At 37.0% G+C, this 17816-nt stretch overlaps 2 protein-coding genes across 2 annotated transcripts in view; one reads left to right on the forward strand and one right to left on the reverse strand.

Moving 5' to 3' along the window:
- Positions 1 to 17816, forward strand: part of LOC137261914 (ER membrane protein complex subunit 10-like) — a 53215-nt gene that overhangs the window by 18084 nt on the left and 17315 nt on the right. The gene's annotated exons all lie outside the window — the stretch shown is intronic.
- LOC137261944 (probable G-protein coupled receptor B0563.6) lies at positions 6100 to 8489 on the reverse strand. Its single transcript, XM_067799764.1, has 2 exons — positions 8474 to 8489; positions 6100 to 7412 (listed from the first exon to the last, which is right to left on the reverse strand). The coding sequence occupies exons 1-2, from the start codon at positions 8487 to 8489 to the stop codon at positions 6100 to 6102; spliced, it is 1329 nt and encodes a 442-aa protein (XP_067655865.1).

The following is a 17816-nucleotide window of genomic DNA, read 5'->3' on the forward strand; positions in this document are numbered from 1 at the left end:
ATCAAGCATTGAATATGTCTTTATATACAATAGTGAAATACATGAATTTTGGCAAATATGCAAAGGGCACTGTTGTCAGTAATTATTTGTTGTGACCAGCTGAACTGGATGTTGATCAGCTGGATGAAACCAGTTCCTAACAAATGATCAAATCAATCAAATCTGAGTCTTCATCTGTGAGAAGCTTTAACTCTGTGGTGACAGTATTGTAGAAGTGGACAACTCCTCTTCAAGGGAATTTAGTGTCTAGTAGGTGGAAACTGTATTGGTTCATAGGATTCTGTGTGTCCTGTCTTCCAGAGCCAGAGGAGTACACTAAAAAACAAACCTGATGCAAGTCTAGAGTGGTTTGGCAAGTCCAGGCTGACTCAGAAAATAAAATATCATTCTTAGCTCCATTTTGATTCTACTTTCTATTTTGCAGATATATTCTTTTTGACTGTATTTGTTGGACTAAGCACACTGTGTATTAGTCTAGGCACAGTGGTGATGGCCTGTTGTCATCCACCTGTGAAATTTGATGCTGCTTATTCTTTCAATCACTGGTTTGACCAACTTTTATTGAAGCTTTTCCTTCTCACAAGTGTCTTTTTCTTTACTCATTTTGAAAAACACATTGATGGTAGGCTAAAGTTATGCTGACTCCTTGATATTCATGACTTCATCCATTAGGGTTTTCTTAGCAAAACTAAAAAATGACCAATGTCTTTTTTCAACTATAGTCTGGCCGAAAATGTTTCAGGACGGTGTTTGGTAACTTTACTTTAAAACTATAAAGTATCCGTTATACTATAGCTATCCGTTTCCAATTTGGTATGAGGCTTCACAATTCTTCTACCATTGAGGATTTTAATTGTCATAATTTATCAGTCGATAATAAGAAAGTTGTCTAAAGAACTGTCATTATTTCAACTCACAACAACAACACCTCACATGTCAAGGGTGTTGAACTACTTACTGGAACAGGCAGGTCACATTTCAAATCCTTACATTATCCTTGGCAGAAATTATGACAAATAAAATCCTCAATGGTTGAAGAATTATAAAGCCTCATACCAAATTGGAAACGGATAGCACTTATAGTTTTAAAGAAAAGTTACCAAACACTGTTCGGTCAAGTTCGGTCATTTACAGCCCACTGTCATACACCTAGACTATTGCTGACCACAGCTTTAACACCAACCAACCAGTGAAGCCTGTTCTTGGCAGAATACTGGATCGGGTGGTCAGGTTCTCTGATTTGATTGATACATCATGGTAATTACAACTCATTTTATCTTTATCTTGTTTTCTGATTGGCTACATGCTCCTCTACTATTTTCAGTGTACCTCACTTACAAGTGAGGTACATTCAGTGAACATAAACATCGAGGGCACATCAACTCATGACCTCCTCATGACCAGTGAACAAGATATAATGTCAATCACTGGCTTGTTTGGTCCAGTATTTACATACTGACATCATATACCTGGAATATCCATAAACCTGCATGACTCAATTTTCCATGGACAATGAACACTGGATTATATCATGTGATTGGTATTCTGAAACTGAATTCAATGAAATAATACATCATCTGCAGGATATCTTTTGTCTGATTTTGGGAATTTCTCACGAAGCTTGTTTCAGACTTGACTATATACCTCTGAGGATGTCCAGATAAATAAAATGAATGCATTTGTCATGATACAATAATAGACCCGTGAGATCCAGGTTAGAATAGGTCTTCAGCAACCCATGCTTGCCACAAGAGGCGACTGTGCTTGTCGTAAGAGGCAACTAATAGGATTGGGTGGTCAGGCTTGCTGACTTGATTGACACGTCATCAGTTTCCATTTGTGCAGATCGATGCTCATGCCGTTGATCACTTGATTGTCTGGTCCAGACAATTATTTACTGACTGCTGCACTATTCTGGAATATTGCTGAGTGCAGCATAAAACTGAACTCTTTCACTCACTCATACAATAGTGTGCTTCCTTGTTCCTACAATGAATAAGTGGTCTGATTTGTAATGTCTGTCATGACATTACTGATATATTGGTTGTAGTAGCATAAAACAACATTCTTAGACATTCTTCCTTCAGGGTCAGAAGCACAAAAATGTATTTGCTAACATGTTTTATTGAGACTTCACAAAATATGACACTGTAAAACTATACATGCTAAAAGACATGGTTAACAATTATTGATCATGTGTATCACAACTCATTCTTTTAAACTATATGAGTAACAAAATATTAGGATTGTCAACTGGTCATATGTACACATCAGTCTTTTTAACTGTGTTAACAAAATGGAAAAATATTTGTTCTTAGATATCAGCAAAAATAGGGATGCTTGTACATTTCCTTATGCGAACATGAAATAGCATATAAATATACACATAAAATCATACTTGTTAGGATGATAACAAACGAAATGCTTTTCTGTGAAACATATCACCGAGGAAGATAAAAACTTAGTTGTCTCATTGTTGACATAGGTGTTTCTTGTTGCAGTCAATTTTAAGATCATACGACTGTAATTGTGTGTTCATGATCGTATTCTGTTTACCCTGTTTCCTCTGTAAAACACCTGCTAGGCATCTATTGATTTCATGCACGTTGCTTACCTCAACTAGAGACCTAGCCTCTATATGTGGGGTCAGAGTCTTTTGGAGTCTATTGGAAACATAGCATTGAATGGAGTAAATAGTAACATAGCATGGAAGGTAGTAAATACTGTATATCCCATGGTTGTATATCGATGCTATGTCGACAGTGCCGGAGTAAAGACATAAGAAATATAGCAGTGAACAGAGGCTATGAAATCATTCACATTTGCAATGCAAAATAAGTATGATGCATTGCCACAAATATAGTCAACTTTTAGTTCACAAAATACTGCATGCTGTTAAGATGTCAGATATATGTACATTGTAGTATCAATGGTGATTACGATTTGTCATGGACATACTTCTAACACAGCTGTTCATTGTCCACTTTCATCCTAGCCATGTAACACTTTATAATGTACTATATCAGTATACCATCACGTAAGGTCATACAAGGATGGTGAAGAAGGAGAACCTACAGCTTGTCCAACTTGACTTCTAGTGCATTGCGTGACCATGTCACAACTGGTTGAGTCCATTATTGTGATGGGGTGCACCTTTGAGGGTTGATTGTCAACATGCCCGAAAAGACGAGACAAGGTCACTGTTTGACATCTTTGTAGAAAAATCGTCAGCAATATCCTAACCTTTTTAAACACGAAGTTACAGATGGTTTAATGTTTCTGATTTGGGCTTTTAGGCTGTGAGCAGCAGCAGCAGCAACTTATATTTCCAGTGATAATTGAACTGGAGTGTAGAGAGTGATGGTGAGAGTGTATGGGATTGTGAAAGTAACTGATGTCTGTATGCCATAAAGTTACCAAACTAAAATACAGTAGATATTTATACCAGAATAGATATTTATACCGTTGTATATATATAACTGTGTGAACAATTCAGTTGAAACATGCTTCACACAAATGTAACATTAATGACATTCTCTGCTCCCCTTTTAATGAAGTTAACTCGACCTGCCGTTTTTGCCATTGACCTCCCGGGTGATGTATCGATATATGTAGAGTAGCTCAGGTCAAGTTGAACAAGCTGTAGAAACAAATACTCAAACTGTCACCTCAAACTCTAACCCAGCATGCAAAGTTTGAACGTGTTTTTGTTTTCCTTCATCATTAGTTATATTATTAAAGACCATAAAAGGGATTTTTTCCAACCATCTACATAAATTTAGGGTGAAACATTTACGTAAACATGATGGGAAATCACTAGCCTCAGAAACGATACTGTACACAAAGGAGCTCAGGGCCTAGATTTCCAAAGCTCTTGTAGCGCTAAGATAGTTGTAAGTTAATGTTAATGTATGGGACTTACGACCACCTTAGTGGTAAGAGAGCTTCGAAAATCTAGGCCCAGGCATAAAGATGATCTTTGAAAAGGTTAGGTATGACTGTTGACAGTAATTGATGGTAGAAAAGAAAGACTATTGTTGAAATGAATGACATATATATATTATCCATTGCATCTAATACCATGTATGAAACATTATTCATCTGGAAGGCTATCAACAGTCCATGGCAGTGTGTGATAATGAGAAAAATGAAAGTCTTTTTCAATATATTGGAAAATATAGTTGTATCCTACCAAATACGTAATTCAGCAAAAAGCCCACTCATTTGATCCTTAATGCATCAATGCAGGTATGGGCAATAGCTTGGTTTCATCCTGGTGATTCAGTATGTACACACTGACATGGAGACAAGTCCTCCAGAATATTCCCTCCTCACAACACAGGGCTGCAGTTTGTATTTTAAGCCTCTCAGTATTCGAAAGGTTGATCTTCACATTGGATGTTGATATTTGTGGAGGCAGATTCAGTACATTTCAACTCCTTTGCTTCTGTCTCTGAGTGTTTACAGATGTTGATGCTGTTAAAGGTCGTATTGGCTACAACTGATCACAAGAGTTTCTTAACTACAATATACATGTGAATATTGGGTCAGTGACGCTGATAGAGTCTGTTCATACCGCTAATCAACTTTGGAGAATAGAGGTCAACAGGGCATCTCCCTTTTGAATGATCTGCATAAAGCACATTTGCTTCATCTGAAAGACTTCAATCCACCACCTGAATTGTAGACCTGATTCAAGTAAACAGGTGTGAAAATCTTATGAATAGAGAAAATATATTTTGAGGTGCATGTTTTGGTATATATTTGGGATATATTTGGTTTCTGTAAATGGTCCAAAACATAAACACAGAGACACCATTTACAATTCATTTGAAGACGTATTACACACAGTGTAACTAAGTTGTGAAGCTGGACGTTAAGGCTGCAATAATTCGGTTTTGATTAATCGAAAATCAAATCTTGGCACCTTTTCAATTTTTGATAATGATAACTATTTCAATTTGACATTTGAGTGTTTTAACGTCATATTTTCTTTGTTTGAAAATGTTACAGCATTTACATTCCTGATTTCCTAATCAAATCTTGGATAACATTTTCATGGATAATCTAATGATCGAATTGAGGGTCCGTTATCGAAAATCAAATGGACGTCAGGTGAATCGTTGCAACCCTTCTCCATACTAGAGCACTCCTCTCTGCTCAGTTGTATTGACCTATTCCACTCTTCAGGATATGCGAATTTTCTATGCAGTGTTTTATGCTGTTCTGACATTTTCCACATTGAGTCTGTTCAACTGTACTAAACCCATCGACTCTCAATGCGACGATAAGAATCTTTCCATGTTGCTGAGCTGTAATGAAGAATTTCGCTATCTAGGCTGCTCGTCTTACTGAATACAACCAGTGATGAGACTGGCTAACTGTGCCATTCTTTGGTCTTGTAGTTCCCCAGAATCATATCACTGTTTAGCAGTGGAGAACCAGTTCAGATCACATAATCTACAGATTGGTTATCTATGTCTACTGATCTATATTTGATCTAAATCGTTTCCACAATGATGATTTTTACCGTCCAGTTGTGCCTTTTCAATTATTTATTGTACAATTTCACTGTCAAGGCTGCTCAGCTGTCCTGAACTATTCCACAAGATTTACGGAAGTGTGCATCTCAGTTAAGGCTCAGTTGATTTAACTCACTGATCTGGTCAGCTGACCTGTTTAACTCTCCAGACTGTTCAACTGACCTATTTAACTCTCCAGACTTCAGCTAAAGTATTTAACTCTTCAGACTGTTTGGCTGAGCTATTTAACTCGCCAGACTATTCAGTTGATGTTTTAACCCTCGACACTGTTCAAACCAACCAAACTATTTACTTCTCCAGTTTGCTCAACTGAACAGTTCAACTCTCCAGACTGTAAATCTGTTCTGAATTATGCCAGTGTCCAGACTATTCAACCAACTGTTCATTTCATCAGACTGTTCACACTAACTGTTCAACTCTCTATACTGTTCAGCCAAACTTTTCAAATCTGTAAGACAGTTAAACTGTACTGAACTGGTCTCTAGGCTGTTCAGCCAAACTTTACAACTTCCTAGATGGCTAAGCTGTACTGAACATTTCTACACAGACAGACAGTTCAGCTGTACTGAACAACCCCAATGTCACTGTCACCTGACAGGTTTTTATCACGTTGGCTCAACAGTTTAATATTCTCCATATCAAAGCTGGATATTGCTGTACATCTTGACTTGTGGAACTGGTGTCTGCGCTGATCTGTCAGTATAGCTGATAGTCGGAAGTCTCGAGTACCATTACACCCAGATGAACCTGTTGATCCCAGAGGACGCCGAACAAAGCGAATTATCTCCCTTGTTGAACTGCGTGAAACAGCTGTTGGTTTTATGCAGCAAAATATTTCTTGATAAGTTCGGCAGAATTTGGCACTGAAAGCCATATAGATTATAAAATTTATTGATGAATTCACAGTTTCAAGGAAGTATGTCACGCATGAAATGCAAGCAAACAGGTTCTGTTTAGATCCATGACGGGAGTAATCTTGCCTTATTTGGGATGTGATACTGTTGAGAGCTCCTGGCAGTATGCAAATTAGGAAGACAAAGGAAACAATAAGGAGCATTACTGTGATGCGATTCTGTTCAGACATGTTGCAATGGTTCCCTCCCTTGCTCATGATGCGACGGAGATTCCAGGTTTGCCGTATGGCTTTGACAATGAGAATGTTCAGAATAATGAGCAGAACTATGGGGATAAAACGGAACAAAATGTTGAGGATCGTGCCATAAATAGCACAGAACTGATAGTTCTTTCCAAGAATTGTCTTATGAAGGATGACTATAGTTCTGTTGTTATTGGTTACAGTTTCTGGTCGGTATTTCAGAGCATGGGGAAGGAAGGCAATGATTGTCAGTAAATAGATCATTAGGATGCCAAGGTATGTCTGCTTCTTGCCACAGATGGTTCTTGCTCTCATTGGACAGTAGACGGCAACAAACCTTTCAATACTGAGAAGCGTTGTCAGCCATGTTGTGATTCTGGCAGTTACAACACTCCCATAAGCACCAATAACCGGATATGTCAAGCGACGAAGATTAGCAGCACTGACAGGATCACGTGACTTGTAGATGATAATCATGGAATACCAAAGGCTGTGAAACAGCACGAGAAAGTCAGACACGGCAAGTGCAGCAAGACAGCAATTTGTCGTAGTTCGCATGCGATGATGAATAAGTACGAAAAGACTGAGAATATTTCCAATACATCCAAATATAGAGATAGGGATGATGAGAATTGCAAAAATGAAGATTATTTTCTGAACTGTTTCTTTTGCAATGACTGGGTCATCAGGAATTTGGGGATGTCTCGATACAGAAACACTTTCATTTAACACTTCCATTGCAACTGTGCTTGTCCACATTGCTGTAAGCTGTACTAAATAAAGATCACTGGCTGAGTGTCCTTAACCTTGTTGGTACAAGGTCACCAGTAAAATTTCCTTGACTTTGACCTTCTTGACAGCACTGCTCAGTTTCCGTATATGCGATTTTCATCTCATTGTCCAATGCAGATGTTAAAAGTTGATTGGGGTTTTTTCACTTGTGACCCTGATGGATGCTGTTGTCATCTAAAATGTTGATCTTTTAGTTGGTGCCAGAGATACTGGTGGTTGTGTTCTGTAGATCAAGATGGTTTTGGTATCGCTAGCACTGGTTTCATTGTAAGAAGCCTCTTTTTTACAGAATTCTGGAAAAAAGGAAAGCAGAATATTGAATTAGGTATAACACAAATGACCATTAGGGACAGTGTGTTATGATAATGATATGTTCAAAGAAATTATATACATCATAAGAATATTTTATTCTGCTCTTTCACCATGGCCAGGAATTGATAGTTAATTATCATTACCCTGTGTGTTTCCTTGTCATATATTTAGAATATATACTGCACTACGAGATTCATGCAACGTGAGGACAATAGTTTATAGTCATATTATGTAATTTCCGTCACTGAACCAGTTTCAGAAAGTACAGTTCAGTGCATACCTTAATGTCACTTGATCAGAAAAAAATATACGTCTTATATCTGGACACTTTATGTGTACATATGTAGTACATATATTTCCAGATATCTAATCCCCTTATCAGTTACCTCCAAATTCTAGCCATGGAAAAATCTATTTATACAATACCCAAGGTTATTTCAAGCATTAATATACATAATGTAGGAGCATGTTTAGAATACAGCACCGCCACTTCTCATGAGGATGTTAGGGTTAGGTTAACCTAATGTAACCCAATCCAGCCCAGGCCAGCCCAACCACCTACACCTACGTAAAAGAATATTATGACATGTTTTTGCAGTTTGTGGTGCTGTATTCTATAGGCAGGCCTATACAGTAAAACATTGTGTTATATCCCTTAAACGAATTCAGGGGAAAGAAAAAATGACTTAGTGTATACGAATAATGTTGCATTATTTAATTGCTGCCCTACCTTCATTGTAAGGCATTGTTTCATGTGCATAGATTAAGATGACTGCATTTCAGGATCTTAAATGGATCAATGTTGATGATGAATGTGGTGTAAGGATGACTTGTGATGAAGTGCGATGATGATGATGATTATGATGATGATGATGATGATGATGATGATAAAACAACATTTTCACTTTGACCAAAGGTCCATTCATCTTTTTCCAAAAAAAAAAAGTCATGAGAGTATATTTTCTTCCAAACTAAATCAGTTCATGATCTGCCCATGTCAAAGTAAAACTAGGATGGCCATTTGCTGAAAAGATCAGAGTGAAACACAACACTGCTCTTGTCCTTTCACATTACATTTGGTGAATGTTTTGATCAGAGATAAGGGAAGTACGAAACAGGCAGTCACCACATGGCAACAGTTGATAAGCCTTGTCTGTTTCCCTGGATCTTCATATACACTTACTCCATAAATGACAGTATTGTTATGTTTCTTATCACAGGGTCTCATTTCATCTTTGAGCCTTTTTTAATGTGGTATATTTACAACAATAACAACAATTCCTTTTGGGTTTCTCAACTTTACCAGAGCAGGTAGAGGGTTGGAAGTGGGCATGTTTTCAGATATTGCAACACAGCAATAATTACTGCACTCTGCATGGTTTCGGCAAACATTTTGCTGATGACTTGAACCTTACGTAACCTGTCTGGTTTTGAAAACATTCTTCATACCTTCAGGGCTTTTGTTAGACCTGGATATTGTTTTAATCTTTTGTAGCAATTCAGGAACTACATAGCTATCCCTCCCAGGTGATTGTGTGACAGTGTGTAATTCGCATAAAATAATATTTACATAATCTCATCGTGGAGATGATTGCGGCAGTTGACGCTTTTAGGTTTTCATGTTTTGGTGAAGGGTTACCTCATTCTTCAGTCAAATAACTTTGATATTGAAACACCTGGGAAATTCAGTAATGGAAAAATCATGATTCTGGAAATAGAAAATCGGACTGATTCAAATGAATGGCATACGGTTTCAATTGATTTCACCAACTTAAATGGTTTTACATGTTGGTTTATATCAATATGTGAAAAGCTATATCTGGCAACTGAATTGTGTTATCCTTAACGTCTTTTAAGTTAATATAAAATTTTTCTATATTTTTGCATAATGAAGCTCTGTTGCAAAAGTTTCATTTTCACAGATTGTCCATTCACAATGGACAGTGAATTCCTACAGTAGATTCAAGTGTGACCATCAACTAAACCATTATAATGGTTTAGTGTCTTGTTATATTGACATTTGGTTTGGCATGTGTCAATTAAATAATTAGTGAAATTGTAGATTATGTTGATAACAGGATGTAGAGTTCAAAGGTTAACATTAACTTGTGTATTCGCCATAGCTATGTAGATATGGATGTAGCATTGGAGAATGAAACTGAATAATATGCCCTTCATGTAAATATTTCTGTAGTAATTATAGATCTAATGTCATTAACTTTAAGAATAAGTGCTTCCATCTAATCCCTCCTACTTTAACGTTTTCACAGTAGACAAGTTTCATTCCTAAACTAACCTCAACAGAGTGACCACTTCACACACATGCACACACATCCATACATACTCACACACTCACACACCAATGTTAGGCCTCGCAGACTCTAACCATTGATCATGTGTTTGCTGAACAATTCTCTTAATGTAAGATTGGCAATCTTCCACTCTTTAGTATATCATATGTTCCATGTTGATGTTGATAGACCATCTGCCCAAAGAACAGAAAATCAGTAGTTTAATCTGACAATATAAAATATTGTATGTGAGACAGCTGTGTCCATGGTAAACTGCAGCATTATATCTCAGTGGGTTATCACTATGAAACAATGTGTGTACCACGTGTACCTATGTTAAACTGTCTACTTCGTATCAGTCTAAGTAAACTTATCCCCACTGTTATTCGTTATATTCCTACACTGCTACACTGGGTCTAACAAGACCTAGTAGATGGTCGCGTCAGGTAACCTTTGAGTGACCTATGACCCTCCAATGAAATGTGAGACCACTAAACGGATTTAACCAATCAGTCAATGGCTGCTGTTTAGGGTTTGGTGGGAATTACAAAATACACTGGTCGCTGACAATGATCTCTCAACAAACGAAAATCACTGATATTTGATCTGCAGTGTAAACGCTTTTTGGTTTCTGTTGACATGGTTACCATTAGCTAATATTTCTGCAAGCTAACATTCTTGAATGTTGACAAAATCACTATTTTCAGCAACTGTGTATTCTCTGTTGTGGCATGCTCCATGTGCATTGCCAGGAAGTGATCGTAGGGAAAATAGCATTCGGAATTGTTCGGGCACAAACCTGTGCATGAGTAAAAGTTCAAACAGTATGTGGGAATGTCCACTTTTGCAATTTGGTAAGCTGTGCTCTGATTGGCCAATCTCAAAGGTTAACTGACTTAACCTCCTCCTAGGTTTCGTTAGACCCAGTGTAGGAGTGTAACAAATTACTCTGGGGCTAAGTTTACTTAGACTGTACTTTGCATTGAATCTGCACTTAATATCGGAAAGAGTTATCAAAAATAAATAAATACATTTTTTTATCTGTAATGGTCAAGTTTTCATTGTCTAAGCTTTTGACCATATCTGGCTGAATAGTGAATAATTACCAATACCATACCTCATATTGCATTGCAAATGATCATTTTATACAGACTTCAACTTGTAAGATGGCTTAGTTCATGGTATTGACCCCATTTTGTCTAATCCTGCTGTTTGCAACACAGCATTAATTCAAAGTTAATAGTGCTTAGCTTGTAACATCTTGTCTTGTCACTGTGATGGCTGCACTAAGTAGGGCCCATTGATTTTCTGTGCTGAATTGTGAGACATTTCCGATATTTTAGAGACATTTCCAACCAAAACCAGGAAGTCATTAACTGCATAAAGTGAAAGTGTCTGGCTGATTAAATAAGAAATGGTCATTTTAGACTTGTGAATGAGTTCAACATTTGTTTCAGAACATTTGGATAAATGTGTTTGTTTATAAGGAACTCCAAGCTATGTACCAAGAAGTGTTTCCTGTAGTCCAAATTCATTCAGTTTTATTATACCGCCTATCCTTCAGTTGTTACTGTACTTCTAGCCCCAGTTGCACCAAACTCTCGTAAGGTTTTTTTTTCATAATTTAGCCATCGTACCTCCTCTACTGTAACATAGGAGCTATGGATGCTACGAGAAAAGTTACGAGATCTGAAGGTTATGAGAAGTTTGTGAAAGGGTCCCTGCTGTTATTACCTCCATGCTATTTGTGTTTCTATTGTACACCTGCAATCACCCAGTTATCTCTGTGCAGTGTGCTTCCATTACCTGTTGTTAATGTTACCCACTGCTTATCACAACAATTCTTCCATATATATCTCACATCAGCAGGTTGTAGTCACTCCAGCTTGAAAATAGTGCATCAAAAACATTGCACAATGCAACAAGGCAACAGCTTTCATAACCTCAGATGAAACTTTAGACTGACAGAACTGCTGTCATTAATGATGAAAGGGAAGGTGTTATTTTCTTCTCCATCTATAAGTCGTTTTTGTCCTTTAATGAGAACGTATTTGTCATCATTTTGCATTCCACATTAGACTGTTACTCATGAAGATCCAAGTTAGCATTGCTCTACAGTAACCCATGCTTGTCATATGTGGCAGTGAACAGGATCTGGTAGTCAGACTCGTTTACTTGGTTGACCCATACTCCATTGCTGCCTTCTAGCGGGAATATTGCAAGTGCTGCGTGAAATTAAACTCACTCATTAGATTGTCATCAAACTGGGAAGTAATCTTCAATCCAGGATTCTACACCATGTTTAAAGAAACACTTTATTTTTATGTTTTGTTTTTTTTTTACACGGGCGGCAATGATATCTCTTACTGAAAGTGAGATCTTTCTCTTTGTAGCTGAATTGGCTACGCTCTATGTTGATTTTTTGGGTCACATTTTATGAGTGCTTCATTATCATTATCACCAAAATATGTCAACTGTGTAGGGGAGGCCTTTGACACAGTCTGATTTTTTAAATATTGTTTTTACGTTTCAACGTTTTTAGTGGCTAGTCATTTTTAGGCATGGTTGCTATATGCTCAGAGTCTGAGACAGTCCAATACCAAATCCTATCCCATTCCACAAACCTGTCCTCCACCACCACCAACCCGTACATGTCAGAGTGCATGTAGTAACTGTATATATACTGAGGGACAAAAATAAGGGATCACATGTATTGCACAGCTTAAAATAAAGGAACAATTGTGCTGTCATGTGATCCCTTATTTTTGTATATGTATTTGTATGTGAAGAGAATGGAAAGGATTTCAGCTTGCTTTAAACAGTAATGAAAAAGGAGTAAAGCCTGGGCAGTCAGAGTATGTTAGTCTTTTAATTAAAATATATTTGCTATATATCTAACGTTCAATATTCCAAAACTTGTAGATTTGGATGGGTTTGCTGGAAAGTTTGATTCCGGATTGTTTGAGCTGTCATTATCACCATAAGCATCATCATCATTCTCTAACATAAGTAGACCCGTGAAGGTCCAGGGTAGAATAGGCCTTCAGCAACACATGCTTGCCATGAAAGGCGACTATGCTTGTCATAACAGGCAGCTAACTGGATTGGGTGGTCAGGCTCACTGACATGGTTGACACATGTCATCGGTTCCCAGTTGCACACATCGATGCTCATGTTGTTGATCAATGGATTATCTGTCCAGACTCAATTATTTACTGACCGTCACCATATAGCTGGCATATTGCAGAGTGCAGCGTAAATCTAAACTCACTCACTCACTCTAACCTTCTGATGTCTCCTGCCATGACATTGCTGAAAGTAAACTTACTCTAAACTAAGACAATCAACATCATCATTATAAATCCCCATCTTTACTGTTGCTGCAAGATCATCATGATCTCTTGTACTGCAAATGTTTCTAAATAGATGTTTCAATTTCATAAAAATAAGCATAGTAACCACATTGTACAAAGACATTTTGCTGTCCATCTTAACAAGAAACATGAAAAAGCAAGAAGACAATAATCCCGCCATGTTTTACATCACCTAGCCCTCTATCAGAATGTTGCCTACAGATGAGTGCACCATGACTAACTTTCAGTGACAACTGTTGTGGCATAATTTACACTGTCAAATTTCATACCAAATGCTGATTTTATTTGTTTGAAGGAAGAAGGAATTTAACCAGTGATGTCTGGATTCTGTCACAGAACAAAGCTTGTATGCTTGAAACTGTTATTTGTGGTGAAAATACAATTGTTTATTGTTACAGTGGCCACCTGGCCCAGATCAAGTGAGACTGTTATTCTTAAGGTCGTCTGATTATCACTGCCATGAACAGATGCTCTGCTGGCCTCCTACTATAACCTTCAGTCAGAAATTATAAAGCGTTTCCTCCTGAATAAACTTTTGACAATATAATGCAGAAAGGGGTAAGATATTTGGATTCATTTCATATTCTTGGAGGAATTGTATACATCATAGCTAGAAGGAAAGAGGTTGATCATGGATGTGGAATTTGAAGAATTTTTCTTGTGTATTGTTGCTGAAGGGAAGTCAGATGGAGTAGGCCAAATACCTGATACTTGCTGTATGCCTGGATGTGCCTGTATGCTTTAAGTTCTGATGAGGACACTATCAGTATGTGATGCCTGTTCACTCATTCCGCCATTCAACCCCTCAGCCACTGAACCATAGAACCACTAATCTTCTAACTCACCTCCAACAATAGCGCAAATTTCTTTTGCTAATTAACTATAACTAAACAAGAACAATCAAAATGATTCCTCTGAATTGTATTCATTCAAATTTATTGAGAAGTGTATGTGTACATTTATTGGATAGCTATTTTAGAATTTTGTTGATCAAATAAAAGTCTAAACAATTTTCTGATGGTGGGTGGTTCCAGGATATTTGTCATATTATATCTTTGATAATATTGTACTCGCTGTCCAAAATTCAGGAACATGACAAGGATTTTAGAAAATGTTCTTTTTAAAAGATTCTCAGTTATAGGTCACATGCAGCGTAAAACACAACTTTGTAGATTCTGATACCTTTCAGTATGCACTTACCAAAACAAATCATCAGAAATGCCAATTCAACCTAAAAAGTTGAATAAAAACGTGATGTAAAAAAAGCCTGTGAATCGGAACTGAAAAGATTCACATATTTCCCCCACCCACCCAAATGTGGAAAAAGTGGTTTCATGAGCTATGGTGCACTGCGCCCATAACGCATACGCAGTGAGTAGGCTAGTGGAGCTTGAAACAGTATGCCTGCCAGAGTATGGGGTTTGTGAGCAGTAGTCTAATCTTGGTTGTGTACAACAAGCAAATAACCTTGTTCCATGAAAAAAAACAAACATAAAATTAAATGTTTGTCGGGAACATTTTTTCAAAAGTGATGAGGGTGGTAGGACCTTTTTTGTAATTTTTGAAAAAAAAAAAAAGACATGAGGAGGGAGGAACGCATTTTTATTAATTTGTCCCAGAAATACAGCTTTAAAAGCTTAGTACGTGTTGATGAGTTGTAGACTCAGTCTTCCTCGTTCTTACAGACACTCATTCTTATAGTGGACAAATTGATGATCAGGATGTGTCAAAGTCAAAATTGTTGTTTTTAAATGGCAGTATATAATTGTTACAGCACAAATACAAGTGACACACCGATGCCAGTGAAACATTTCACTTTTATTAATTAGCCTAACTGCTTTCACACAAATGTATTAGTTATAAAAAATAAGAAACACTTGAAAATACATACATTTATATGTATGGTTGGGGTGGAAAACACAAACTGATAAATACAATTGACTGTTTGAAATAGAGAGGTATCTTCAGTGTTTAGTGTTACAGCCTTTGATTTTACAGATAATCAAACCCTTGATTTCAATGTTGAAACAGAGACAAGGAATCATTAAGTTCCACCTCCTGTTACACTCTAATAAAAATCTCATTCATCTTGTGAAGTTAATTAATCATTTAAAGTATCAGAAACAGTTCCGTATTATCGCCCTTCCACTTTGTCTCTGTCTGCAGATGTGTTTAACTTTTGACATATTTAGATACGAACACACCAATTAAGTTTCATGAGTTTAATTGTATCAATGCAGCCCTTGAGTCTGAATTAGGTCCAACTTCTGCTTTGGGATGATAAGGGATGTTCTGAAAGATGGTTTAATTAACATATTTAGAGCTGACTGGGGGGCATCAGTGAAGATCATAAGAGTATCTTGAAATGAAATGGCATGGTTAAATTATTCATAGATATGTTCAGATCTGACATTCACCTTGATTACGTTTCATGTTTGTCAACATCATGCCCTTGTTTGTGGGTTTCACAAAAGTAGGACCCGTGAAGGTCTGGGGTAGGATACGTGGCCTTCAGCAACAACAACAATAAACAACAACAATGCTTATTGTAAGTGGGATCATGTAGATAGGCTCACTGACTTTATTGACTCATGTCATTGGTTCCCCATTGCACAGGTCAGTGTTCATACTGTTGATCACTGGATTTTCTGGTCCAGACTGGATTATTTACAGACAGCTGCCATATGGCAGGAATATTGCTGAGTGTGGCGTAAACTAAACTCACTCACTCACTCCACAGTAGACATTTGTAACCATGTAATGGCAGTTCCACCACTCACTCACTCATTCACAAAGTAGTAACGATCTGAGACAGTAGACCCATGCTTGTTGGTTTTCACAAAGTACTAGACGTTAAAGACCCCATCATTTTTTACTTTTATTCCATATCAAGCCAGCACTCTGTGATGTGTCTGAAATTCTGTTCAAGAGATGTTAAATAAGAGAAAATAAGAGAAAAAGTTGAACAGATACTCCAGATGTAAAAAAACACAGAGCATTCTCACTAAACCCTTTAATGAAAACAGTTTTATTCTTTCATGTGGCCTGTTGATAATCACTGGCTGAATTTGTCAAGTTTTTAGTGCTATGAATAGCCAAACTAAAAGGTTATCTCAGTTTTCAAAGCTCACACATATCACCTGGGACCCCCCATATCAGCCTGAGGACTGATGGATGATACAAGGGTTAGATAAATATGGTGGTTGATATGAAATATGCCATAAAATATCCTTTTTATCACACATGCAAGATGCCTCATATCACACTGATAGCTATGCGATAAAAAGACCCAATGAAATCCTTGACAGGAGATGATAAATGCAGTGGGTGGTGGTTAAAAACTTTACTCCTGGTATAAGTTAGCCACTTGTCATTGTCTGTTTAACATTAACATGCAAATTTTCATTTCATACCATCTGTTACAAAATTTATTGTATTGTTATTTATGAATATATTCCTCATGAATGGTTTTGAAAAACAATTAACAATCATGAATTCATCATTTAGATCATTATTATGAAACAACTGGAATGAACTAAATGATTCTGGGTCTGATAGGATTATATTATATCCTGTTATAATATTTCGTAGCCTGAACATTCAATCATTGTGTTATCACTAAAGTCGCTCTAGGCAAGTTCCTCATGGTTATATTTCCTATCTGAAATCTGTGTTCTTTGAACAGCAAAATATTGACACGTACTTGCTGCAGGCTGGCAGTATTATTAGATTTTACTTTGCAGTTTCAGGTTGTGCATGCTCGAAATCCATCCCTGTTACTGGATTTTTCTTTCGATATGCATGGTCATTTTTATTTTAGCGTGTCTACTAAAATATCTCCACTACAGAATTTCCATCTGCACAATGGTAAAAGTTGTAGTCACAAGAAAATGTTTAGTTTTGTCTGATTTTCACTTTTGTCCTTACAGCAGACACAGTTTCAAAACCTGTTATAGCCTTGTGCCACTGCCGCCAACATGTCAGAATTCTGATTCTGATTCTCAAAGATTTTCTAGTCAAATCACAGGTCCATGTTAAGTATGCATGTTGGTTCAGTCCTGATATTCATGATATTGATTGAAAATTGGTAAATCATACATAAAATCAGACTCGAGTCTGAAGTCTGAGTTAATTGCAAAGACTGCTCGTCCTCAGAGATCAGCAGAACAAGTCAATAATGACATTGAACTCTTGGGATATTACGGCACTAATTGTTTGCTTGACATGGCATGATCTATTCAAAGGAAACAATAGTGCTTTGCATCTGAGAGAAAAAAAAAATACCATGGTATAAGTGAACTCTGAAAAACAGGAATGAATACAGTATATTGATTCCCCAATCCGGGGAGTAATATGTGACCATCCTTTTGATTTCACATAATGAAGTTTTTGGGTCTAAATAATTTGT

The sequence above is a fragment of the Haliotis asinina genome, chromosome 14 (assembly GCF_037392515.1).
Source record: "Haliotis asinina isolate JCU_RB_2024 chromosome 14, JCU_Hal_asi_v2, whole genome shotgun sequence".
Lineage (NCBI taxonomy): Eukaryota > Metazoa > Mollusca > Gastropoda > Lepetellida > Haliotidae > Haliotis > Haliotis asinina.